Here is a 22,139-nt window from a genome sequence, read left to right as displayed (position 1 = left end):
AGATTTGACGGTTGCTCAATAGCTTTATTTGGGAACTAAGTTCTGACTGATTTTCATTTATTCTTTTGATTACGCAGGAGATAAATTGAACTCATCTTCAATCGCTGGATATTTGAATGATTTGATGGATGATAATCACGATAAAACTGAAGTATCTAGCAAATCTGTCACGCGCAAAGTAGCTGAAACCACTGCTCCATCTCCTTATCCAGGTAAGTAAAATGAAAGCATCATTTTTAAAAGGTTACTATTTTCCTATTTAAAAGAACAGTGTTCTGTTTTACTAGTCGTCCCGCGTATTTGTTAAATAATTGTAACTTTCAGTCTTTGGTAGGTTTGCGTCTATCCTGAAAGTACCTTGTGTTCTGGGGTATTGTGAGATGTAGTTTGTGGGAAAATCTAAAAGTGGAAAAGTGAGCCGATGACTCAGTCAGCATATTGAATGCACTTACATTCAACATTGAAAACATTGGACAACAATCAGAAATAAGATATGTTAAATTAGGACAATTCGATAACGGAAACTACGAGTTGGTAGCGTAGGGTTTCGAATGCGTTACATAATAGTTTTTGGAAATATGCATATCAAAACAACAAAAGAAAGCTGTTGACATTCCTATAATGATTTTATATATATATATATATATATATATATATATATATATATATATATATATTAGTCTATTGAATATGAAGTGGTTACTTCCTAGTGTTTGGAAAGTTCAAGTATAACAGGTGATATGAGGGCTAAAGTAAAATTATAAAAAGTGGAAAGGCAGATTGCTATGTCAACAAGAAGTTTAAAAGTATCATAGCCACGTGGGTTGATGACTCAGTAATAGTAGTACGAATAATTAGTTATGTGTAGGTACAAAAAAAAACTGACTAGTATGAAATTAATACCGTTAAAGTTAAGTTAAATCGAGTTTATTGAACTGAAATAATAATTACTAGGTTGGTTAGAAATAAAAGAACTAATTGAAGATATATTTATCAACACACAACATGCATCACCGTTTTTCTGTAAATACAATAGTTGTGTTCTAAAGATGATTATCTCTGGAAGTTTCAGTGGACTCAAATTCTGTTTATTTATCATTCGGATGACCGTCTTAATTCCTGCTATGTTATTTGTCAAGTAAATAACATGTAACTGAGCTATTGCTGTTCTGCAGTTTCTTTTAATCACCAAGCAATCGCTCTAATGTGCAAGAACGTGAAATGGAATAAGTGGATACCTTTTTTCAAAGAGTTAGTCTGGGTTTACTATACATATCTAAACTGATAGACACATTTAAGGATATGAACATCGATTTTTTTCTGAATAATTAAACATCATTTCCCATACAATGACATCAGTTTCACCGTCGTAAATATTTTGTTGGGTACTAATGTTTTTGAGTAGTTTTAATGGAGATCGAAACATGTTGGATAGATGCAGGTGAGTCTAGTTTACTCATCACAACTCTTTCACAAAGCTCACTGGCTCGTAAAGTTTTTAGTTAGCCATTCTTCAGATGATATTTGTTAAATCATTCATACTTCTGATTTTCTCAAGTGCAGTTTCTAGTTATCGTTCCATTTTTTGTGAAATACTTGATTCCATAAAATGCAACGTATTGTCAACCTAATCATGAATTTTGATATTTTAGTAAACTAATAGGATGATTTTTTATGGCATTCAATAAACGCATCGTGAACTTACGTTCTAAAAGATATAATTTATTTTTCATCATCGGATTGCATTTTTATGGTATTAAATAAATTCATGTTTGTCTGTTCAAAGCATCACTATCATTTTTATATAACAGGGTTTTCTACTGTCAATGGAGATCAAAAGAAAATATCTACAAATGAAACATATTTCAGCATATGTAGATCTGATGCAAAAGCCCATATTTTAAAACGTTTACATGGTACAAGTCCAACAAATCCGTGTGTTAGGCGCGTCTCTGCCAAAAATATACGTTCGCAACACGTTGACTCACAAATCGATACAATTCCTAATAATGTACATGCCTGGCGTCAGGGTAAAGAACTTATTCATAAATATCTTGGAACTTCATCTGGTTAGTGTTTGTTTATCGTTAAACTATATTTTATTTGTAAGACATTGTCTCAGCATATATGTCAGAGTACATTCATATTTTGTTTTATAAACTTGATACATGCATAAAACCGACCGATGATTTCGTTTACTCTATTAACAAACCATTCTCTTGATTAAACTTTCATCATCATATTACCTTAGAGTTAATAGAGATTCTGCAAACACTTGAGAGTTTCTGACCATCAGTCACTAAGGCAATTACATGTTCTTGGAATAAAAGGGAACTCAAAATCAATGATAATGTAGATGGTATGTCCATCTATCTATCTGTCAAAGTTTCGTTTGAAGTGGTTAGGTGATGGTTGTTAATCAATCAATGCTATACCAAACGATAGTAGCTGTAGAATATGTTGACAAATTTTGGAACTACATCTCAGCATGTCAGTTGACAAAACTAGCTGATAAGTCGGTAGAAAAAGGCGAGTTCACGTTTCCAGATTAGTAAATGCCATGATTCGTCATTTCTTTATATCACAGTTGTAGGCTTTGAAAATAACATGACACTAGTATGTATGTTAGATGTCTGTATAGTACTTTTGACTGGTAATTTTATCATATTCTTTCACATGTTCGACAATAACTAGCAATAATTTAATCAATCTCAGTGCGAATAACATAAAAAATTAATTTTTCACAACCGCCTGCGACATAAAATCACATTTCGAGAAGTGATTGTATAACTTAGTTGAGTAGTCATATCTGTCGGTTGTAAATACTTAATTGTATAATATAGTGAATTTATTCGCATAGTAAGTTATTGATTAATTTATGTTAAATACTACTCATTTTAATTTATACAAATCTAACTGTAAGTAAATAATATAAAAAGGGATGTATTTTCTAACTAGCTCTTTTACCACCTAAAGTTGAACCAGGATGGTCGTCAAAATCGTTTTTACGAAGCTGGCCATGAAGTACTCATTAAATGACTTAACGCAACTGACTATATAATTTGATGCTAGCTAACATATCCAAAGTTATGTCTGGACTTTTAAATACTATTGTTTGAGTTGTTGTGACTGTGAAATGCTTAACTAACTTGTGCTTGGTTTTGAAAAATCCTAATTTTACGACGCGTAGTTAAAGCACAGAGACCGCTTGTACGAACTTAAAGGTGGTGAGTTTATAAACTAAAGTTTGTGGAATTAAAAAGAACAATGCAATGACCTAAAAATTGATGTGTCTAGCATATACGCTTGTCACATGTCTTTATATCTCCACGTAGACATTAAAATGATAGACATGTTGGCAGCGCAAATACAACGACACAGAAGTACATCATTTCATATAGCTACACTTCACAACAGTACGTAAACAGAGTGCTCTGTTACACTATTCATGTTTTCTTGGATATTTTATGGCGTTTTATATTTTTCCATTCTGCTTTGGAATGTGACAGATCAAAACGGTTCGCTAAAATGGCAATCAATCTCATAATTTAGTTTCAGTTTGAGATGTTTCTTCCATAAGAATAGATTTTATTTTTCATCGGCCAGGTTATACAAAAATAATCAACCATATATGTATATATATATATATATATATATATGTATATATATATATATATATATATGTATATATATATATATATATATATATATAAAATTTATTTGTATGAAATTGTTAATTTCATAAATTTCTTCCATAGAGAGTATTGATAAACATGCGGATAAAGAAGAGCAATCTCCAAAATTAGATCATTCGAGCCCGTTGGGATTTGATGCAATCATTAGTAAGGAAAATCCAAAAATAATAAATGCAAACCAAAATGAACCGAATACAGTAAATTCGGACAAAACAAGCAAACAGATAGTGAATGCGCCGCTTGTTGCTTCCAAGTCTGGTAAAGGTCTATTTCATCCAGTTAAGACAAAAAATGCAGTAAACAATTCTTCAGGTTTGTCAACATTTTTTGGACATGCTTCGCATGATCATTTTAAAGCAAATTTTACACCTTTATTTTCCGTGTTCATGTTTACAATAGACGGGTTGATAGATTTTAAGTGAAACTATCCTATCTGATTGTTTTCGCTGTCAGAAAGTTAATTCTTAAAGGTCACGTTGCCTACATTGACACGTTCGTGTGTTCAAGTGTTTTGAAAATTGAACATTTAATTCCTTAATTTCAGCTGTTAACTGGACTGAGTTTTATGAAATTAAGATTTTTATCAAATGAAATGTTTTAATGAAGTACTAAGTTGTAAGTTATGGAGATAAATAATAGTTGGCTGTTAATAGTGTGGTTATTATCTTACGGTGAGTAATGTTTTTAAAGCATTACAAGTGTGTTTGTTTGCAGGTATTTAGTGTAAGTTTTAGTGCTTTTATGCTATATCTAAGTGGCTAGCCTGATTTAAATTTTATTTCCCAATTTTCAGATGCGCTAGGATCTGTACAAAAAGATATTCATGGCTATCCTACCCCTAGAGCTCATCTTAAGGCCCTGGTCCAACAACAAAGGGAAGCTCGAAAACAGGAGCATAAACGGCAACTGGAAGCTGAAAAAAAGAAGCGTGAACAAATACAACGAAATCTACAAGCAACTGCACTAGCAGCTGCCGCTGCTGCGAAGTTACCTGTCACTGCAACCAAAAGAATGTCCGAACTTTCTCCAGTTATTCCTTTATGTTTATTTCAACCGGTCAAAGCACCTGTATTGACGGTACGTTTTAGGTGTTAAAGTCTATGAAGTGTCGGTTAGTTTTATGTCAGTTTTAAACCATCGAAGTCACTCTTTTGTTTAAATAATTACATCCATTTATTTTTCTAAACATAATTAACTTCAGCGAACTTTTATTCCAGAAAATTTACGTCATTTTAAATTAGGTCACTCAACGTTAGCATGAATTTTCGCACATTAAAAATAACCATATTTATACATTATAGATAGCAAAATAACTCGAACTGAAGCAAAGTAACTGCTAGGGAAGCCTCAAGTTATATAGTTTTATTAACAAATTTTAGTTCCTTTCTTGTAGCGATAACTTCGGTTACCTTTTTCTCTAATTCATATTTCCGAATGACTTTTGGTGTTTACTGATCGATCGTTTTCGCTTTTAGTCTGCTAATTTTTCTATATCCCAAGGTCGTATTTCATTGCTGTGTATATAGTTTCTCTATTTTAATTTGTTCATTGTCAAACGCCAAGTTTCTTTGCGCTTCTGTCGCATTTTGTTCCACAGTGTAGGGGGAAATGTTGGAGTGTTGTGTGTCAGTCGTCATAGCACCGAGTTTGCGATAGGTTCCGTTCTTATTATATTAATCTCGATCATTCGTGACTAAAAATTACTGTACGCTCAGCTGAACCCCAATTTTGTAGTTTTTTGTACCAAGATCTCAAATATGCATATTCAGGCATGTTGTTTGATTAGTGGGAACCTGTAAATAGTAGTATTTAATTAAATGTTTATCTTTTTATAGTTGGACTCTTATTCTTCAGAACGAGAACAAAAACTGGAGGAGCTTCTTAGACGTGAGATATCAACACCAGAAAACCAGGTTGCTGAGATTATTCCTCCTACGTCTTCCGACCGAGATTCCACCAATTCTTCTTATCGAGATTTTATCGAAACTTTCAAAGTTAGATCTAGTTCGACGAACTCTCATGTAACTAATCCCGTCCCAACTAGTGAATCCAGCATGAAACGAAATCGAATGACTGCTGTAAATAAATATGAAGATATTAACAGTAAGTGATTATAAAAAGCCGTCCATCTATAAGTACCTTTTATTTATACATTTTCCATGATATTCCCGAGGTTTGCTTAGTTTAATGGGGTTATTAATTGTTAATATTAAGTAGGAAAACGAACTTCACAAAACAAGTAAGAAAAAGAAGCAAATTAACTAAGTAAATTTTAGTTGTAAATAAGTTTTAAAGATTAACCAGAAATTGACTTATGTAATATAGGAAGTAAAAGACTCTTCAAACCAGTTTCTAAATTTTCGCTCTCTACTTTATCAAACGATTTGAACTTGTTCTTTTCTTTCATTTTCAGTTCATTTACACTACTCATTTCTTTCAACATATAAAGAATCTGCTTCAATACTTATTTGTGTTGCATACCCATTCGTCTTACTATGACCTTTTTGAAAGCTATGTTGGGTATTAAAAATATCTTTTTTTATATGGGTGCTCGACAATATCGCGGAGTAGAGTTTACGAATCATCTATATCATAAACAAAGGGAATTCAATTTATCGATCTAAATTAGTACGCTCCATTATATAGTGTTCGTCTGTGACTAATTAGTTGTGCTCATACTGATGTGCAAGTTACCCGCATCTTTAGCAAAATAAGCGTATAAATATATATATGCATATATCTCAACAACAACTGAATTAAGTGTGATACACTATATCCTGCATAATTAATATCCATCTGTTCAAGATTTTACTTAAATCGAATTACTTTACATTACCTTATAAACTCTAATATATATATATATATATATATATATATATATATATATATATATATATATATATATATATATATACCATTTTGGAGTCAGTTCGATTTTTTTCTTTTTTGTGTGTTTATTTGTTCTTTACCTACTTCGGTTTCGGCAACCGGGCAGTATCCCAGCCTTCACACAAATCGAATGGTTTATATGGCGTATATCTATTTGGTGCCTCTTTCTGCCAATGTTTATGTGTTTATATAAATCAATTTGTGCGTTATGCTTATCTGTAATAATACTGCCTTAATTTGAACCAGTCTTAAGGTATTTTCTAAGAAGATCAGACTAGTTGAAGTATACATATATGTAGAATTTAGTTTAGTTTAGTTTATTTTACTCAGCATAAAATCTCAATAAAAATAGATTTTATTGACATTATTAAATACAATCCAATTCATTCGTTAGTACCGAGTTTTCATAACTACGTTTTTTATGTACTGTGCAATCAAATCCATCGTAATAAAGCACCTGAAATTGATTGTAACCAGGAGACTATCTTGGCTTCTCCAAATTTCTATGTATAAATATATATGAACGAGAAATGGTTCTACGGTAAGTAAATAATTAGCTTAGGTCAAGAAACTTATATTCATGATGATAAACTGTGCAACATCAGTTAACTTCTATCACTGACAAGCATAAAATGAAAATGGCGTCATGGATAAAAAGTGTGTCAAACAGTTAGAGAATATTTAGTTCACAATAAGTTTATGAAATACTAGAAAGAGAATTGTTCTAATGAGTGGCATTTATAATACATATGTACATATGTACTATAATTTTAATTACTCGTGTATCCGTTATATAAGCAATGCAATTTTAGCACATAAAATGATTATGTATATAGTTGATTTTATGGCACCCGGGCAGTATCACAGCCCTCACACAATTCAGTGATAACTACTACTGGCCTCATTGTTATTGTGTGATGCATATGTATTTGGTGCCCCCTTGTATAAATCTTTATGTGTTCAAATAAATAAATGATTCAACGAATACACTTTCTTGGAGTTGCTCAGTTTTATTCTTCGTATTATATGATGTTTTTTAACTGAGTAAAATTTTCACACATCTGTATCAAAGCTATTAGTCATCGACCATTATGATGAAAAACAAGAGCAAGTAAACTCATCTACCAGGTGAATTGGGTGTTAGCCGTACTCCAAGTGTAAATGCCAGTGACACTGTATGGTCGTCCGAATCTAGTTAGGTGTGGCGGGATTTGAACTTAGAACTTAGTGGCTGGAAGTCGAACGCCTCAACCACTAAGACAGCTATACATTTCTTTATTGTTTTATATATGTTTGGTAGATTTTCGTTCAGATGAAGAGAGAAGCATTCTCCAGTTTGCATATCTGGTATGTATTTTCTTCTTAGTTTCTAGACCACCAAAATGTGGCAAGCTGAATAATAGTTATAGCCGTTCAATACAGACGAATAACTGTAAACAAATGTTTAATTCTATTCCTCCAAGCACTGCTCCACCAAAAAACTATATGAATGAGAAATCATCGCATATGAAAAACTTGCAAGTCGAAACAGTCTCATTATCACCGACTAAGCATAAGTTTTGTTCAGCTGGCTCTCATACTACTCGTAAGTAGTATTATTGAAATATTGTGATTGTTTTATTGTTATTACATATAGTCGTGTCTCAAATTGTTCCCTTCACTAGATGTTTACCCTTTAATTAAAAAGCGCCTTTTACTGAGGGACTAAATGGATTTTTATGTTCACTAATATGGCTTATTTACCAAATAAAAGAGTGTAAGTCCTCACTTTTAGATCGCATAATTTTCATTATGCCTGCTAATGATATCCATCTACCTAAACCAAAATATGTTGTGTACGTTTCAGACTTGTGACGTATCGATTGAAATGCTACTGATTTATTGCCTCACGCATTATTGTAGACTTTTAATTATGCATATGCTTACTGTTAAATCTACCGAAGCATCCGACTACACAGCCGAGATATGCATAAACATCCAGGTCCCAAACACATTTTATCTATTATTACAAAGTACAAGTAAATTGGTTACAAACCTCAACTTGTGAGGTGTCTATGGTTGTAAACACGTTTGTGTATATGAAATGAGAAACGCTTTTTTCAATAATTCTATTAAAATTAATTACAACATGGAGTGAATTACAGCCGTTAGTCAATGATGACTAACAACAATCAAATGAATAACAGTAGAAAATATGAACTCTGTTGCCTTTTAATAAAGTTTCATGGAATGCAAAAATTTGGAATGTAACTGTTAAGGAGTAAGTACTTGGGAATATTAACCGAGAACAATTGCACGCTACAGATTACTTGCTCAAATGCTGTGAGAAATGACACGGATTACTGAATATTCGTTAGTAGTATAGCTTAACACACGAAAACGGTTTAAGTAGGAGGCCAATAGATGGTGTAAACGGAATTGCCGAGACTATAATTTGTGGACGACCTTTGAACGGATTACCAGTGATCTTGAGAAATTTCAGCCAATCAGAAATCAGTTGGTATCGCGTAAAAATATATTATGCTAAGCCAAATAATTAGAGTGAATACCTTCTTCAACATGGTTTAAAAACTTCTCAATGTTAGAAAAAGACTCTGATGTACTGAAATCGTAATGCTTACAATACAGGAACTCATCCATGTGACTATAATAGTCGACCTCTGGAGCCACGGAATTAATCTAATTTAAATTTCAAATAAATTTTGGCCGATTATAATAACTTGGTGACATGTTTTTGTTTTTGTTTAATGCTAGATTTTACTGTTTCTGCGAAATTTACAGGCTTCAAACTTTATGAAATATAACTCGAACAATCCATGTCATAGACCAATTATAGTTTTACAAATAGAGGCCTAACACATTTCATTTCAATGTTTGTTCTGTATAATCACTCTCCCTCAACTTCATCATTGGTAACATAATCATTTCATAACTCGCTCATGAATTTTTTCAGTTTTACTATCAAACTTCTTTTAATTTTTTTGATAAAGGTTTTTATGAATCTGAATTACCAAAAAGGTCTCTTCATCAAGATACGGAATTTCAGGTTCCCGTTCCTTTTGCAGGAAATGTGTCAACACGTCCGAGAACCGGTGTGGATGTTACTCGTTGTCCTGAAGCACTACAAAAACGGTAAAAATGTTCTAGGAGTATATACATCATGTTTTGCAGACTTTCATTTTAAAATTGATCTTTGTAACTTATCTGATTCTATGGTTTCCACTTTTTATTTAACCAGTAACTATTGTTTTGACATTACTATTTTATTGGTCAGTAAAAATTTAATCGATTTACTGGGTTAGTTCCTTTTTTGGATTAAGTCATTAATTATGTTCATTCAGATAATGGCTTTCACGCTATCAAAATCTTCTTAGATACGTTATCAATTTCAATACCGAGATTGCTTTTCAATATGTGATTCTACCAATTTGAATAGGTTTTTTAGATTAATAATCGTCGCGATTTTTATTGTCATTTTCTTTACTAGTTTATTTCCCTCGAAAGAACGTACTGTCCCATATGCAAATAAATCAAAGACTATCTGTGATCAGGTTACGGAAGCTGCGCGTCTCGATATAAAACTGAGCGCACAACGTGTAAAGCACATGCTTTTTGTTGATTCTGACGATGATGATAATGATGATAATTCTGATGAGGATCAATGTTTTTATACAGATGATGGGGTTAATTCCTCAGTCTCTTCGTATGAAACAATTCAAAAGCCAACTGTAAGTATTTGGAGACGTTTAGAAGCTGTAGGGGCTAGTGATTCGGAGTTAGAAGAGAATAATGTTTGTATCGTTGAAGATATCAAGGTTGGTCTGTTTATTTAACATATTTTATAAAGTATCATTCTAAATATTTCAGTTGATTAAAATCAATCACAATGGCATAACTCCATCCACTCTTTATTTTCTTAGATCTTGAGTTTCAAAATTATTTTATTTCACAAATTAATTCTTTCTTTTAATATGTTATTTTTGTCCAGTCTTTTTTATTTTCATTGGTACTACTATTACTTCTACTAATTTAGTATTCATCTTGACGATCTCATCTCTGTTCTGGTGTAGTATGGCAACTTTGGCCGATACGAATGTGTGCCAGATTCTACGTTATTTATGACTGACAAACTGAATAATCAAACAAATATTTTTAGATCGCGTATGAATTTTTTTTTTTCATTTTAGTAAATTAAAAGTCAACCTTTTAGATGTATCTAGGCATATAATGTAGAACTCAAAGAATCCAGATTGTTTTGTTGCAGAACGTCTTTTTTTTATAATTTCGGTGTTACTTTTATATCAAAGAAGTACGTCTTAGGTACCCTCACCAAGTTAAATAAAGGTTGTGAAGGGATATTTTCTACAAATGTAGTAAAAATGTCAATTAATCTTGTGCATAGAAGCTGTTCACTTTCACTCAGTCAACTAAATTTCAAATTCACTCGTCTTTTTTCAGAAAGAAGATATTTCCAACCATTTTTCTGCTCTCTTTGGTGATTTTCGTGATGTGATCTAGTTTTACCATGATAAATCTCTTTTTCTTGTGACGTCTAATAAAAATGAAATAAATTTCACTTGCCGTTCATCACCAACAATTTTGACTTTCTACATTGGAGTTCCTAAAACTACTAGAAGAACTAAGGTGTACTCTCAAAAAATAGTCAATATGTCTTATCTTCGTTGGTAACCATCAGTTTGCGACGCGATAACTAAAACATTGAGTTTTTGAGAGCTTAAGCATTAGTTTCATGTAACTCATGAGTTTTAAATAGTAATTTTTCGATTTTACAAACTTTATTTATTTAGGATGAAAAACCTGTGATTGTGGATAATGTATCTCAGCATTGCTCAACTTCTTGGAAGTATAATGCCAACAGGAACCATTTTCTTCATTCTGGCTTGAATAATTTTATGGGAGACATTCGTGCTAAGAATGAATTTCGAAATCTCATTTATAGTGATCCTTTACGTTTCGCTTCTGTACACAAACGCCAACAAAAGCTATTTCTTAGGTAAACTTCAATTTCAAGTTCAATCATATATGGATATGTTCAGTTTTATGTTCACAGTGTTTAAGAAAAACTTAAACTGAAATATTATTTATATTTCTAGAGTAGGAAAGAAACCTTTCAAATCTTTGGGACCACAAGTAAACAGTATAGAAAAGGTAGAAGTTCACGAAAAGAATACAATAAATGGAGATAGTTCACTTCATTCTCGAGAGAAGATTGATAAAGAATCACTAGTTGTCAAATCGAATACTCCCAGTAATACCAACATTCAAGCAGTTAATGTGAGTTAGATTATGGTTAACAATATCAAATGGATCCGTATTGTATTGACTTTTACAATTTATTTGACTTCCTTTTTATGCTTATTAGGTGGAATGTACAGACTCAGGAGATCAGAGTTCATTATCACATACTGCTTGTTCCATCAGGACGAAAGCACAGGAGTTATTTATAACAGAAGATAAATCCGATTCCCAGGCACTCCCTACGAATCATCAAAAGACTAATAATTTTATAAATAAAACTATAAACTCTTCTCAACTGAGGCTAACACCCGCTGCACTTAATCTCCAGTTAGCCGCTGAAATGAATTATCTTGAAACACTCTCTAGTTCGATGCAGCATATTGCTGATATGGAGTCTCTTCGTCAGATTACCGCTGCTCAAACCGAATGTGTTAGCCTAGCACAGTTGCTTAAGGTGAGTAATATTTTTTAAATGTATCTCACCAAAACGACATCTGAAGGATTCACGTTTTGAAATTTTGGTTTATTTGAGTACAAATACTCTGAGTGTATTATGTTAACTGTTTGAATTTACTCGGGACACTACTGTTTATCGTTCTTTATTTAACTCAATCATTGTATGTACTTTTCTGGGAACACGATTTGTGTGACCATTTACATTAATTAGTTAGAACAGATTAGTTGACGGTTAACGACGTACTTACTGAACGTGAATAACAAGTTAATTTGTACAATTTTTTGACGCAAGTGTAAAATAACATTAAATAGAACTAAATTACATATCAAAAATTGTTGCCTTAAAAATAATACATCCCATTTTTCAAAAAAGATTAATCTGTCATCATTCGTAATAATGAAATCACGTTTAATGGGTAAAGAAAACTATCAACATTGAATTATTATTATTATTATTATTATTATTATTATTATTATTATTATTATTATTATTATTATTACAGTATTTCTTTATGATGTACCCCTAAATCTTATTCTTAACATAATCAAGGCTCGTGAATTGCAGTTATCATCGAAAATTGGTGATCAGATGTTGGAGAAAGAAACACAAGGTGCATTTGTTAACCCTAATGAACCAGGTCGTCTGATTTCTGGAGTACATTCACCACAGTTTGAAAGCGTATTAAAAGCTGCTGAAGAATTTGATAAGGTATTCTCTCATAACTTTTGTACTCTAATTTACCAGTCCGTATATATTTGTGTATATACTCTGAGAGATAAGGTTTTTTTTACTTATTTTAAATAGTATTGAGCTTAGTACGATATACGTCGTTAGTACTGAGAAATAGGAGAGGATAAAAAACGATTATGGATTACGTAACGTTAATTTGGTGGTCAAACCTTTGGAATAATAACAATTTAGCGTAAAGTTCATATCCTAACCCACGAATGTTGACTTGAGCAGTTGGACGTTGTCACGAGACCCTCCCTGCGCTACTACACACTGTAAATCAATGTCAAGTGCTTAACCATTGTGCTCGGCATGTAATTTATTAACATTGACAGCATGGATGCAACTAGACGATTTAGACTTCATAGATGACCTTGCTCTCCTATCCCATACACATCAATAAATGCAGATGAAGACAACTAGTATGACAGCAGTCTCTGCACCAGTAGACCTAATCACACACAAGAGCAAAAGCAAGATCCTGAGGAACAACACAGCGAACACAAACCCCCAAATGCCCTGAGACAGCCAAGGGTGAGGAGAGTCAGCTCTCCCCTTCAAAATGCTCTCACATGGCCAGGCGTATACAGCCGCTGTTAGGGAAGCCCTACTTACTTTCTTCTCGTGTCGAGGGTGCTATTTATAAAATTGAGAGCACGAAAAGTAAATGTCTTGTGCATTGATCGGGCTAGTGAACACGTAGGATCCACCGCTGATTGGTGGCCGATGCTCCTCCACGAGGGGAGACAGTCTTATGTAAGTTAGCAAGATAATTAGGTAATCCAAACTCCCTCTTTACCACAAACTCTACCTTTTTCCTTAGCATATTTTATATATTTGTCTACTATAATTCGTTTAATTCTAAATTTTTGTTTTCCTCGTTTAGATCGAACGTCGTCTTAGTGTAAGGACTTCACACTTGGATGCGATTTCCTCCTGTTCTACCGAATCACCATCTGTCGACTCAAATATTACAAATGAAGCAAATGTTCATAAGTCTTTAAATGGATCCATTTCAGGTACTGTATCTTGTAAAGATATGTTGTCTGATATGATGAGTATCATGTCGAAATATGTTTTAAAAAAAAATCTATATTACGTTTTAGTTAATGGTTTGTTCGTACTCGGTTTGTTAAACGTATTTCGTTTTGCCAGTAAATTTGTTAACTATATTGAACTGTGAGGGGATTTTGTTGATTATTCACAGTCTTTCTTTTTCGAAAAATCTTTTTAAAATCATTTTATATATTTCCCTTATAGAATCCAGTGCAAACAAACAACGGTTTTCCACAGGAAGCGATAAAACACTTTCAAATGATAACGTCATTAAATCGATTTCAGGAGGTGTTGTAACGGCTTCTGATTCATCTAATGAACCTTATCATCCTATCCCTACTGGCACTACTGTTGCTTCTATGACTACAACTGACAAAGTTTCTGAACCAGGAATATTGACTGTCATGCCATCATCATCATCGCCTAAATTAAATAATCCCATTAATGTTAAAGAAAAGTTAGAAGTAGGTAGATTTTTTTCATCTGAGTAAATATTCGATGTTTTAAATTCTTTTTTCCTAAACCTTAATTTAAGAAGGTTGTTTTATTACTGAAATATATATTAATTATCAAGTTTCTTATGTAGATCATGATCACATGTGACCTTTTAGAGAACTTTTTTCTAAATTTTTTGATGGTTAAGAGTGGTTTTCTTAGACATTATCTCTTTCACTTCTGTTGTCGGGAGTTCGCAGTTAGGCTAAACTTCACAATGTTTCGGAAGTTTTTAACTATTCTTCTTAAGTACAGTATTTAGTTTTTAGCATTTTAAATTTTCGATAATTCGATGGTTAATTAATGCTTATTTAAGTGAGTCTTTTCTAGTTTTGTAGTTGTTACTCGTCTTTTCTTAATCAATTAATTGTATTTAATTCCACTTAACACAGAAAAAGAAGAAAATGTCAGTGGATTTTAGTGAGAACGATGAATCTATGAAGTCATATGGTAAAGTTACCAATGAAGAACTTCAGAAAAAATCAAATGATCAAGTGCTAACTAAACGGAAAAAGTTAAAACGATATTCGCGAAATGAAAAACCACATATGCAATCGACAGATATTCCTATGTTAAATCTATGCGCCATCATGTCGCATAATAGCTCTCGTCAAACTGAAAGGAATGAAAAATTCAATCAAGTGAAATAGTAAGTTATTTGTATTTTAAAATGTATATATTACTTGCAGTTTAGTCGTTCAAATAACTAGTAATGACAATGTAACTCACTATGTGTAATATTTTTGCACTCAGTTTTGGTCTGTGCTTATGTCAGAGGTAATCATAATCTAATGAGGATGTTCCTTTTATATTCTTTTATATCGTTTGTTTGTTGCTTCTCTGATAATCATCAGGGTTAGCAGACATTCTGATGTAAGTGTTTCTTAGGATCACTCTCAATACATCGATATTTAAGAATCTAATAGTTGTACCATTCATCGGCTATCGGCCACGCCACTGAACAATTAAATGTCAGTCTATGTCTAAGTTTTTTTGAAAGAATATTGTGATAAAGTACAATTGTTCCGTTGTAGATGTTCGGTTCGCGTTGGCATTTTTCTATTTCGTATAATTTGGTGGTGATTTGTTGATCAGAAGAATATGTTTCGCAGTGTTAGGATCTCCTGGATAGAATTTGTGGAGACTATGGTTTTTAGTAAGAACAATAATAATAATGTCACAAATAAACCATCCAGCTCATTGGGAATCAAACCACCGAAATATGTTAATCATGCTACTTGAATGTTTAGACGGAAACAGGTAATAGGATGTTGGAATTTAGACATCGTCATTTGATCACATCTTTCTCTAATCCATATTTTAATTATCACTTGCTATGTTTGTTATTTATCGATTTATTCTCTCGTAATTTCAGTGCTTTGAATAAGCGTGTAGCGGCTTTACAATCTAGGCGTAAGAAAGCTGAAGAGCTTTTAGCGCTTTCTAAAAATATTGAACTCGAAGAGGTCGAGGTTGTTCGTTTAGAACGTGAAGCCTTGAACGTAAGTATTGTGTTTCCTTATTGCGATAACTTTTTAGGAAACTCATCATGCTGTTTTTCATATACTGTATTGATTCATATTAATTGTGAGATGGTGATAGTTTGTATTAAGCTTTCGGCATCAATGCTATAGCCTTATTACAACGTTCGAGTTATTCGTATTTCACAAATGTAATTATTCCCGCCATCAATTCTTATGTTGCCTAACTGTTATCAAAAGAAATAATGTTTTATTGCATGCAATCTAGTCTTATTTATCGACCTATCATTTTTTTTAGATACATCCAATTTTATTTTTACGTTCTTAAGAACTATGAACACATAGGGTTTATTATAACTTTAGTAGATTTTGCCTACCATGAAATATCGAGTTGTAAAGCGAAGTGTGTGGTGTAAATTTCTTAGAGTTTGCTTTTTGTTTTTCTATTCATGTCTTACTAGGCTATCCAAAGTAAACGTTTAGCTTTGCATGAAAATCGGTCCCAGTTATCAAACGATAATGAATCGAAAAAATATTCAACATCTAGTCATTGGTCGAAGAATAGTGGCTCTAAACATTGGAGATCGAATTCTCACTCACCGGTTTGTCAACGTTCCAATTATTCGCAATATAGTGATGAACTTGGTTTAGAAGAGCCTGGTGATGACAAAACTAATTCTGAGCGATTTCCTACAGCTTCATTGGGCAGAAGTTCTAGCTTGTTAAAATGCGATAGAACCAAGTATATTATTTCATTAAAATGAATTTATTATAGTCTAAGATATGTTACATACCTACTTATTTACCCCTGTTAACCCTCATGGAGGAGCATCAGCCTCCCACCGGCATCCTCCATCGAACTCTGTTCTGGCCTCTCGTTTCCAGTTGTTTTCAATGGTTATTCATTCCTTTGATGCCCGTTTCCAATTTCCAACGCAATGTTTTCTTCAGTCTTCCCCTTTTACTTTTGTCTTCAGGATTGCAAGTTAGGCATTTCCTCGTGATGCAGTCGGATGTTTTCCGTAATTTATGACTTTTCCACCTCCAGAGTGTTCTCCGAATTTCCTTCTCAGATGGTAGCTGGCTTGTTCTCTGACACAGTAGGTTTTTGCTGATGACATCCGACCAACGGGTCGGGAGTATCTCATGTAGACAGTTGTTTATAAATACCTGTACATTTTTGATGAAGGTTGTAGTAGTTCTTAAAGTTTCAGCTTAGTATAGTAGAACTGTCTTGCTGTTTGTGTTGAAGCTTCTGGCCTTGGTGTTGATTGATAGTTGTTTTGAGTTCCGTATGTTCTTCAGCTGTGGGGATGCTGCCGTTGATTTGCCAATCCTTGGCCTTAACATCTGCATCATATACTCCTTGTTTGTCGATGATGCTGTCCAGATACGTGAAAGTTTCCACATCTTCCATAACTTCTCTACCATGTATGATTGTTATTTATTTATTTAGACACATAAATACTGGTAAAAGAAGACACCACATACATATGCGTCTAATCCACAAGGCAGTGGACCAACGTTAGGAGATTCAGTCCGATGGTAGCCGGTGACCAACAATATGTTCATACGCCTTTTGATCCCATGGAGTCCTAGATCCCTACGTGCACCAATGTTTTGGAATCAGGGTTTCCCAACTTCCTTAAGTGGATCCTACGAGTCCACCTGCCCGGTCAAAGCACAGGACATTCAATTTCCGTGCTCTCAATTTTATAAATAGCACCCTCGACACGAGAAGAAAGTAAGTAGGGCTTCCCTAACAGCGGCTGTATACGCCTGGCCATGTGAGAGCATTTTGAAGGGGAGAGCTGACTCTCCTCACCCTTGGCTGTCTCAGGGCATTTGGGGGTTTGTGTTCGCTGTGTTGTTCCTCAGGATCTTGCTTTTGCTCTTGTGTGTGATTAGGTCTACTGGTGCAGAGACTGCTGTCATACTAGTTGTCTTCATCTGCATTTATTGATGTGTATGGGATAGGAGAGCAAGGTCATCTATGAAGTCTAAATCGTCTAGTTGCACCCAAGCTGTCAATTGTATTCTGTGATTCTCGTCAGATGTGTAGGTCTTAATCCAGTCAACCACCAAAAGAAAAAGAAAGGTGGAGAATAAGTAGCCTTGTTTGACACTAGTCCTCACTTGGTATACATCTGTCAGCTGTCCTCCATCTACGAATTTGCAGTGTGGTCCATTGTATGAGTTCTGTATGTTGTTCACTTTCTTCTCAGGTACACGATATTGTCAAAGAAGGTTCTCTTATCCACACTGTCATAGTCAAGGAAGTTGATATACAGTGACGTGTTCTATTCGATTTATTGTTCATTTATGATCCAGTGTCGCGATTTGGTTTGTGCGCGACCGATCCTTACGAAATCCAACCAGTTTGTTCCGAAGTTGAACGTCTATTGAATCTTTCATCCGGTTCAGCAACACTGTTTAAAACGTTTCCTCGTACCAATAGTAGTGTAATGCCTTTTGTTTTCGTATTTGCTGAGATCTTTCTTTGATATCCTGATGAGGTATCCTTCTTTGGAGTCTGTCGAAACTTGTTCTTCGTCGTACTCGGTGTTGTCCATCCCAACTTCGGCGTTTAAATCTCCCATCAGGATTGTCAGATCCTTTCCTGAGCACTTTTCCACGATCGACTGCAGCTTCTCATAAAACTGATCTTTTTCGGCGTCGTTGCCATCATTGATGAGTGCATAACATAAGATAACATTCATTGTGATTCCCTCCTTTGTTTTGAATGATGCTTTGATAATTCTGGATCCATGAGATTCTTATCTTATAAATGCTTTTCTTGCTTTTTTGAAGAGCATTTTCTTCATGACCAGAGTACAACACGACTTCTCCCGAAGTTGGTCTTTTCTGTCCAGCTTGGGTCCAATGAGTTTCGCTGATTCCGAAAACCGTCAAGTTGTATCTCCTCATGTCAATAGCTATTTGATCGGTCATCATGGTCTTTCACATTGTCCGAACATTTCATGCCCCTATGTAAATTGTTGCTCTGGTTGTTAGAAGGGGTACCGTCCTCGTGACTTCCGAAGGGTCTCGGCATTCATCTTGAGGCATCATAATTGTTCTGGAAGAAGACCCTTCTCGCAAGACAGAGTTTAAATGGTTTGAATTGTTTTTTTCCGATTAGCGCTTTTTTTAGTAAGTTTGTTTTCTATGGGATGGGGTTCCCAACCTGATGCCTAACGCTCCTTTATCCGTGTTTGGTACCGGCAGTAACCTTAGGAAATAAAATACCATTTTTAATTATAAATCGGTTTTTCTGCTCTTCTGCCGTAAATGGTTGTTAAATGTTTGAAACATTCATTTCCGATAATTCTGGCTTTTAGCAAATTTTATTTCATATACATATTTCTTAGTCAGTTACCACCTTATAGCGTAAATTCCACTGTCACTTTAGATAATTTTAATGTAACTCGTTTATTAAGTAAACATTTGTTTAATTGTACGATTATATACTACAAATTTTGGTGATAGTACTCGGCTGCTGTAACTGAGATTGGTAGGAGTTGTGTCCATACATTTGAAAGCCAAATACTTTATACTTTAAGCCACTACTTAACTGTAGTTCACTTTATGTTTTATCAAATTCTGCTTTCAATAAACTGTCATTTCTAGGAGGAAGTTTGACTTAGATTAGGATTTTGTTGCGCAAGAAAATACTCAGAAGATTCTCTGGAGTTTCATTGAATTCCATTGAACATGTTAATGTAGCGAATCAAATGGCTCTGATTTTTATGTTTAGATATTTTCATCCACCTACTTTAATTACTGCATGAATGTGTGCCCATAAAATTTGTTGATTTTGTGAAGTTGAAATTTCTAAACATGCTTGTAATATCAACTTAGCAACACCCACCTTTATCTTAGCGTATATTTTACCTCTGATTTTAATATATAGCTCCAATACTGCTTCTGAATGCTCCACTGCTCGGACAGTGTCTACTGCTACAGATTTAAAATATTGCAAGTCCGACTCGGATTCAAACCGATCAGTTTCACATTCTGAGAAGCATCATTCCAATAATTATAAATTAATACCAAATCGATGCAATGAGAAGTGTGCATCAAATTTATTAAGCACTGAAAATGATGATAATGTTAGTCGAGTTTCCAAAGTTTCAAATTGTTTTCCAAAACTTGATATTGGAGGTGAGCTTTATTATTTTTTAAAAGGATGATGCTACTCACCAAACCTACCTTTTAGATTTTCATAGTATAGATCACCGACTAATCTTAGTCGAACAATCATTGAAAAATAGGACGTGCTGGATAACCGATTTCTACGTTTCGGCTAGAATTCGGAGATCAAATCAAAAGATTTTGGTGCGACGTGGACTGAAGATTGTATATTTCATTTAAATTACTTAAGAAATCAAGCTAACTCGTTCAGCAAGTACTTGGGTATGAGTCACACTGTCAGGGTGAGAGCTAACGATACTACCCGGTTGTCTAAACTAAAGTTGGAAAAGTGAAGTTCAGACCTAAAACTCAATAGTTAGAAGTCGAGTCAGTCATCTACAATGTACGATCAGACACATATATACATCAGTTCAAGTTGCCACACCTCATTAGCACAACAAGAAAGAATTAATTCGTAGAAAGAAAGGTATAAAGTAGTTTTAATATCATAGTTTAAGAGAAGGCAGTGAGTGTATACACCAAAACCATTGTGATCGATTCTGAACCATATCACCCAGAGTCTCCAACCATTGGTTACGATAGTCACACGGACTCCAACCAAGTAGTCTTCATCTACCACCATGGATCAGACCAAAAGTTAGTGACTTTATAGACTGATGCTACGTTTCGGTTTGGCCGTCCCTAACTTTCTCCCAACCATCTCCAACACTAGTCAGCAGTGCGCGTCGAGGTAAACACTGTCCTGGTACACATAACACGTGGCCTAACCATCTCAGTCGATGAAGATTAACAACCTCATCAACTGATTTACCATCATTACCTAATACCATGTGTCTAACCTCACTATTACCTACCAGGTTCTCCAAGCAGATGCTGGTAATATTTCTAAGACATCTGTGGCCAAATACTAGTAGCTTACGTTTCGCAGCCGTAAAGTGAAGAAGAACTAACTGCTTAACAGTATACTCGTCCCTTAATCGATAGACGGATATCTCGCCTTCGCCATAGGTGGTGACGTAAGTTGGCAAAAGGCGAACGAGCTTCTTGAATCTGTACGGAGATTTCGTCAAACACCAATCTATTATGGTTGATAACACTTCCAAGATGAGTGAAGTTGTCAACACGTTCGACTGCTTCACTCCCTATCCTTAGTTCAGGTGTTGACGCAGGCCAGTCCTGAAGCAACAACTTGCATTTAGATAATGAGAAACTCATTCGAAACATCCTGGAATTGTCGCTCAGTGCCACCAAAGCACTCTGCATTTCATCAGCGTCTTCACCAAACAGGTCTATATCATCTGCGTATTGTAAGTCGATAAGTGGAACTCGTGGTAGGAGATCAAACCCTGAAAACTCAGTCGGTGAAAACTTTATTTCCAGCAGTAGGTCTATGATGGACTTAAACAGAAAGGTAAAGTACAGCCTTGTCGGACATCACTTGAAGTTGCAAATTCAGATGACAACTTTCCATAAGTTCTGACTCAACAACTAGAAATGCTCAAGTGAAGAACGTTCACAAGGTTTATGTAATTCTGAGGTACGCTTTTCAATGACAGACACTGACACAGAACCTCTCGGTCTACAGAGTCAAATACTACTCTGAAGTCAAGCAAAATTGTCATTGTCGGATACCGATAAGTATGCCTGTGTTCTAGAACCTGCCGAATAGTGGCTATGTGGTCAATGCAGCCACGACCAGGTCTGAAATCAGCTTGATTTTCTCGTATTTGTATTTCTCGAGTCTTTGTTAGGCGTCCAGTATTTATTGAGGCTAGTATTTTAGATGCTATATTAGTCCAACTAATCCCTCTATGGTTATCACAGGACGATTCTGACCTCTTCTTATATATTGGAACAATCAGTGATTGCGACCAGTCAGATGAGATTTCATCCAACTCCCAGATTTGAGCTAACAATTTGGTC

At 34.3% G+C, this 22,139-nt stretch overlaps 1 protein-coding gene across 1 annotated transcript in view; it reads left to right on the top strand.

Annotated features, from left to right (window-relative positions):
* MS3_00001611 (uncharacterized protein) overlaps positions 1-22,139 on the top strand; it is a 44,837-nt gene that overhangs the window by 6,445 nt on the left and 16,253 nt on the right. The window contains exons 3-20 of the mRNA XM_051209079.1: positions 78-212; positions 1,812-2,069; positions 3,759-4,007; positions 4,489-4,772; positions 5,531-5,798; positions 7,951-8,169; positions 9,575-9,716; positions 10,072-10,399; positions 11,393-11,598; positions 11,699-11,879; positions 11,968-12,297; positions 12,850-13,008; positions 13,916-14,048; positions 14,290-14,549; positions 14,973-15,229; positions 15,956-16,082; positions 16,523-16,803; positions 19,975-20,225. Coding sequence (XP_051074501.1) covers positions 78-212; positions 1,812-2,069; positions 3,759-4,007; positions 4,489-4,772; positions 5,531-5,798; positions 7,951-8,169; positions 9,575-9,716; positions 10,072-10,399; positions 11,393-11,598; positions 11,699-11,879; positions 11,968-12,297; positions 12,850-13,008; positions 13,916-14,048; positions 14,290-14,549; positions 14,973-15,229; positions 15,956-16,082; positions 16,523-16,803; positions 19,975-20,225 — 4,068 coding nt within the window. The remainder of the gene's footprint in view (positions 1-77; positions 213-1,811; positions 2,070-3,758; positions 4,008-4,488; positions 4,773-5,530; positions 5,799-7,950; positions 8,170-9,574; positions 9,717-10,071; positions 10,400-11,392; positions 11,599-11,698; positions 11,880-11,967; positions 12,298-12,849; positions 13,009-13,915; positions 14,049-14,289; positions 14,550-14,972; positions 15,230-15,955; positions 16,083-16,522; positions 16,804-19,974; positions 20,226-22,139) is intronic.

Source organism: Schistosoma haematobium, chromosome 1 (genome assembly GCF_000699445.3).
Source record: "Schistosoma haematobium chromosome 1, whole genome shotgun sequence".
Taxonomy (NCBI): domain Eukaryota; kingdom Metazoa; phylum Platyhelminthes; class Trematoda; order Strigeidida; family Schistosomatidae; genus Schistosoma; species Schistosoma haematobium.
This window is presented reverse-complemented; position numbering and strand designations above follow the sequence as displayed.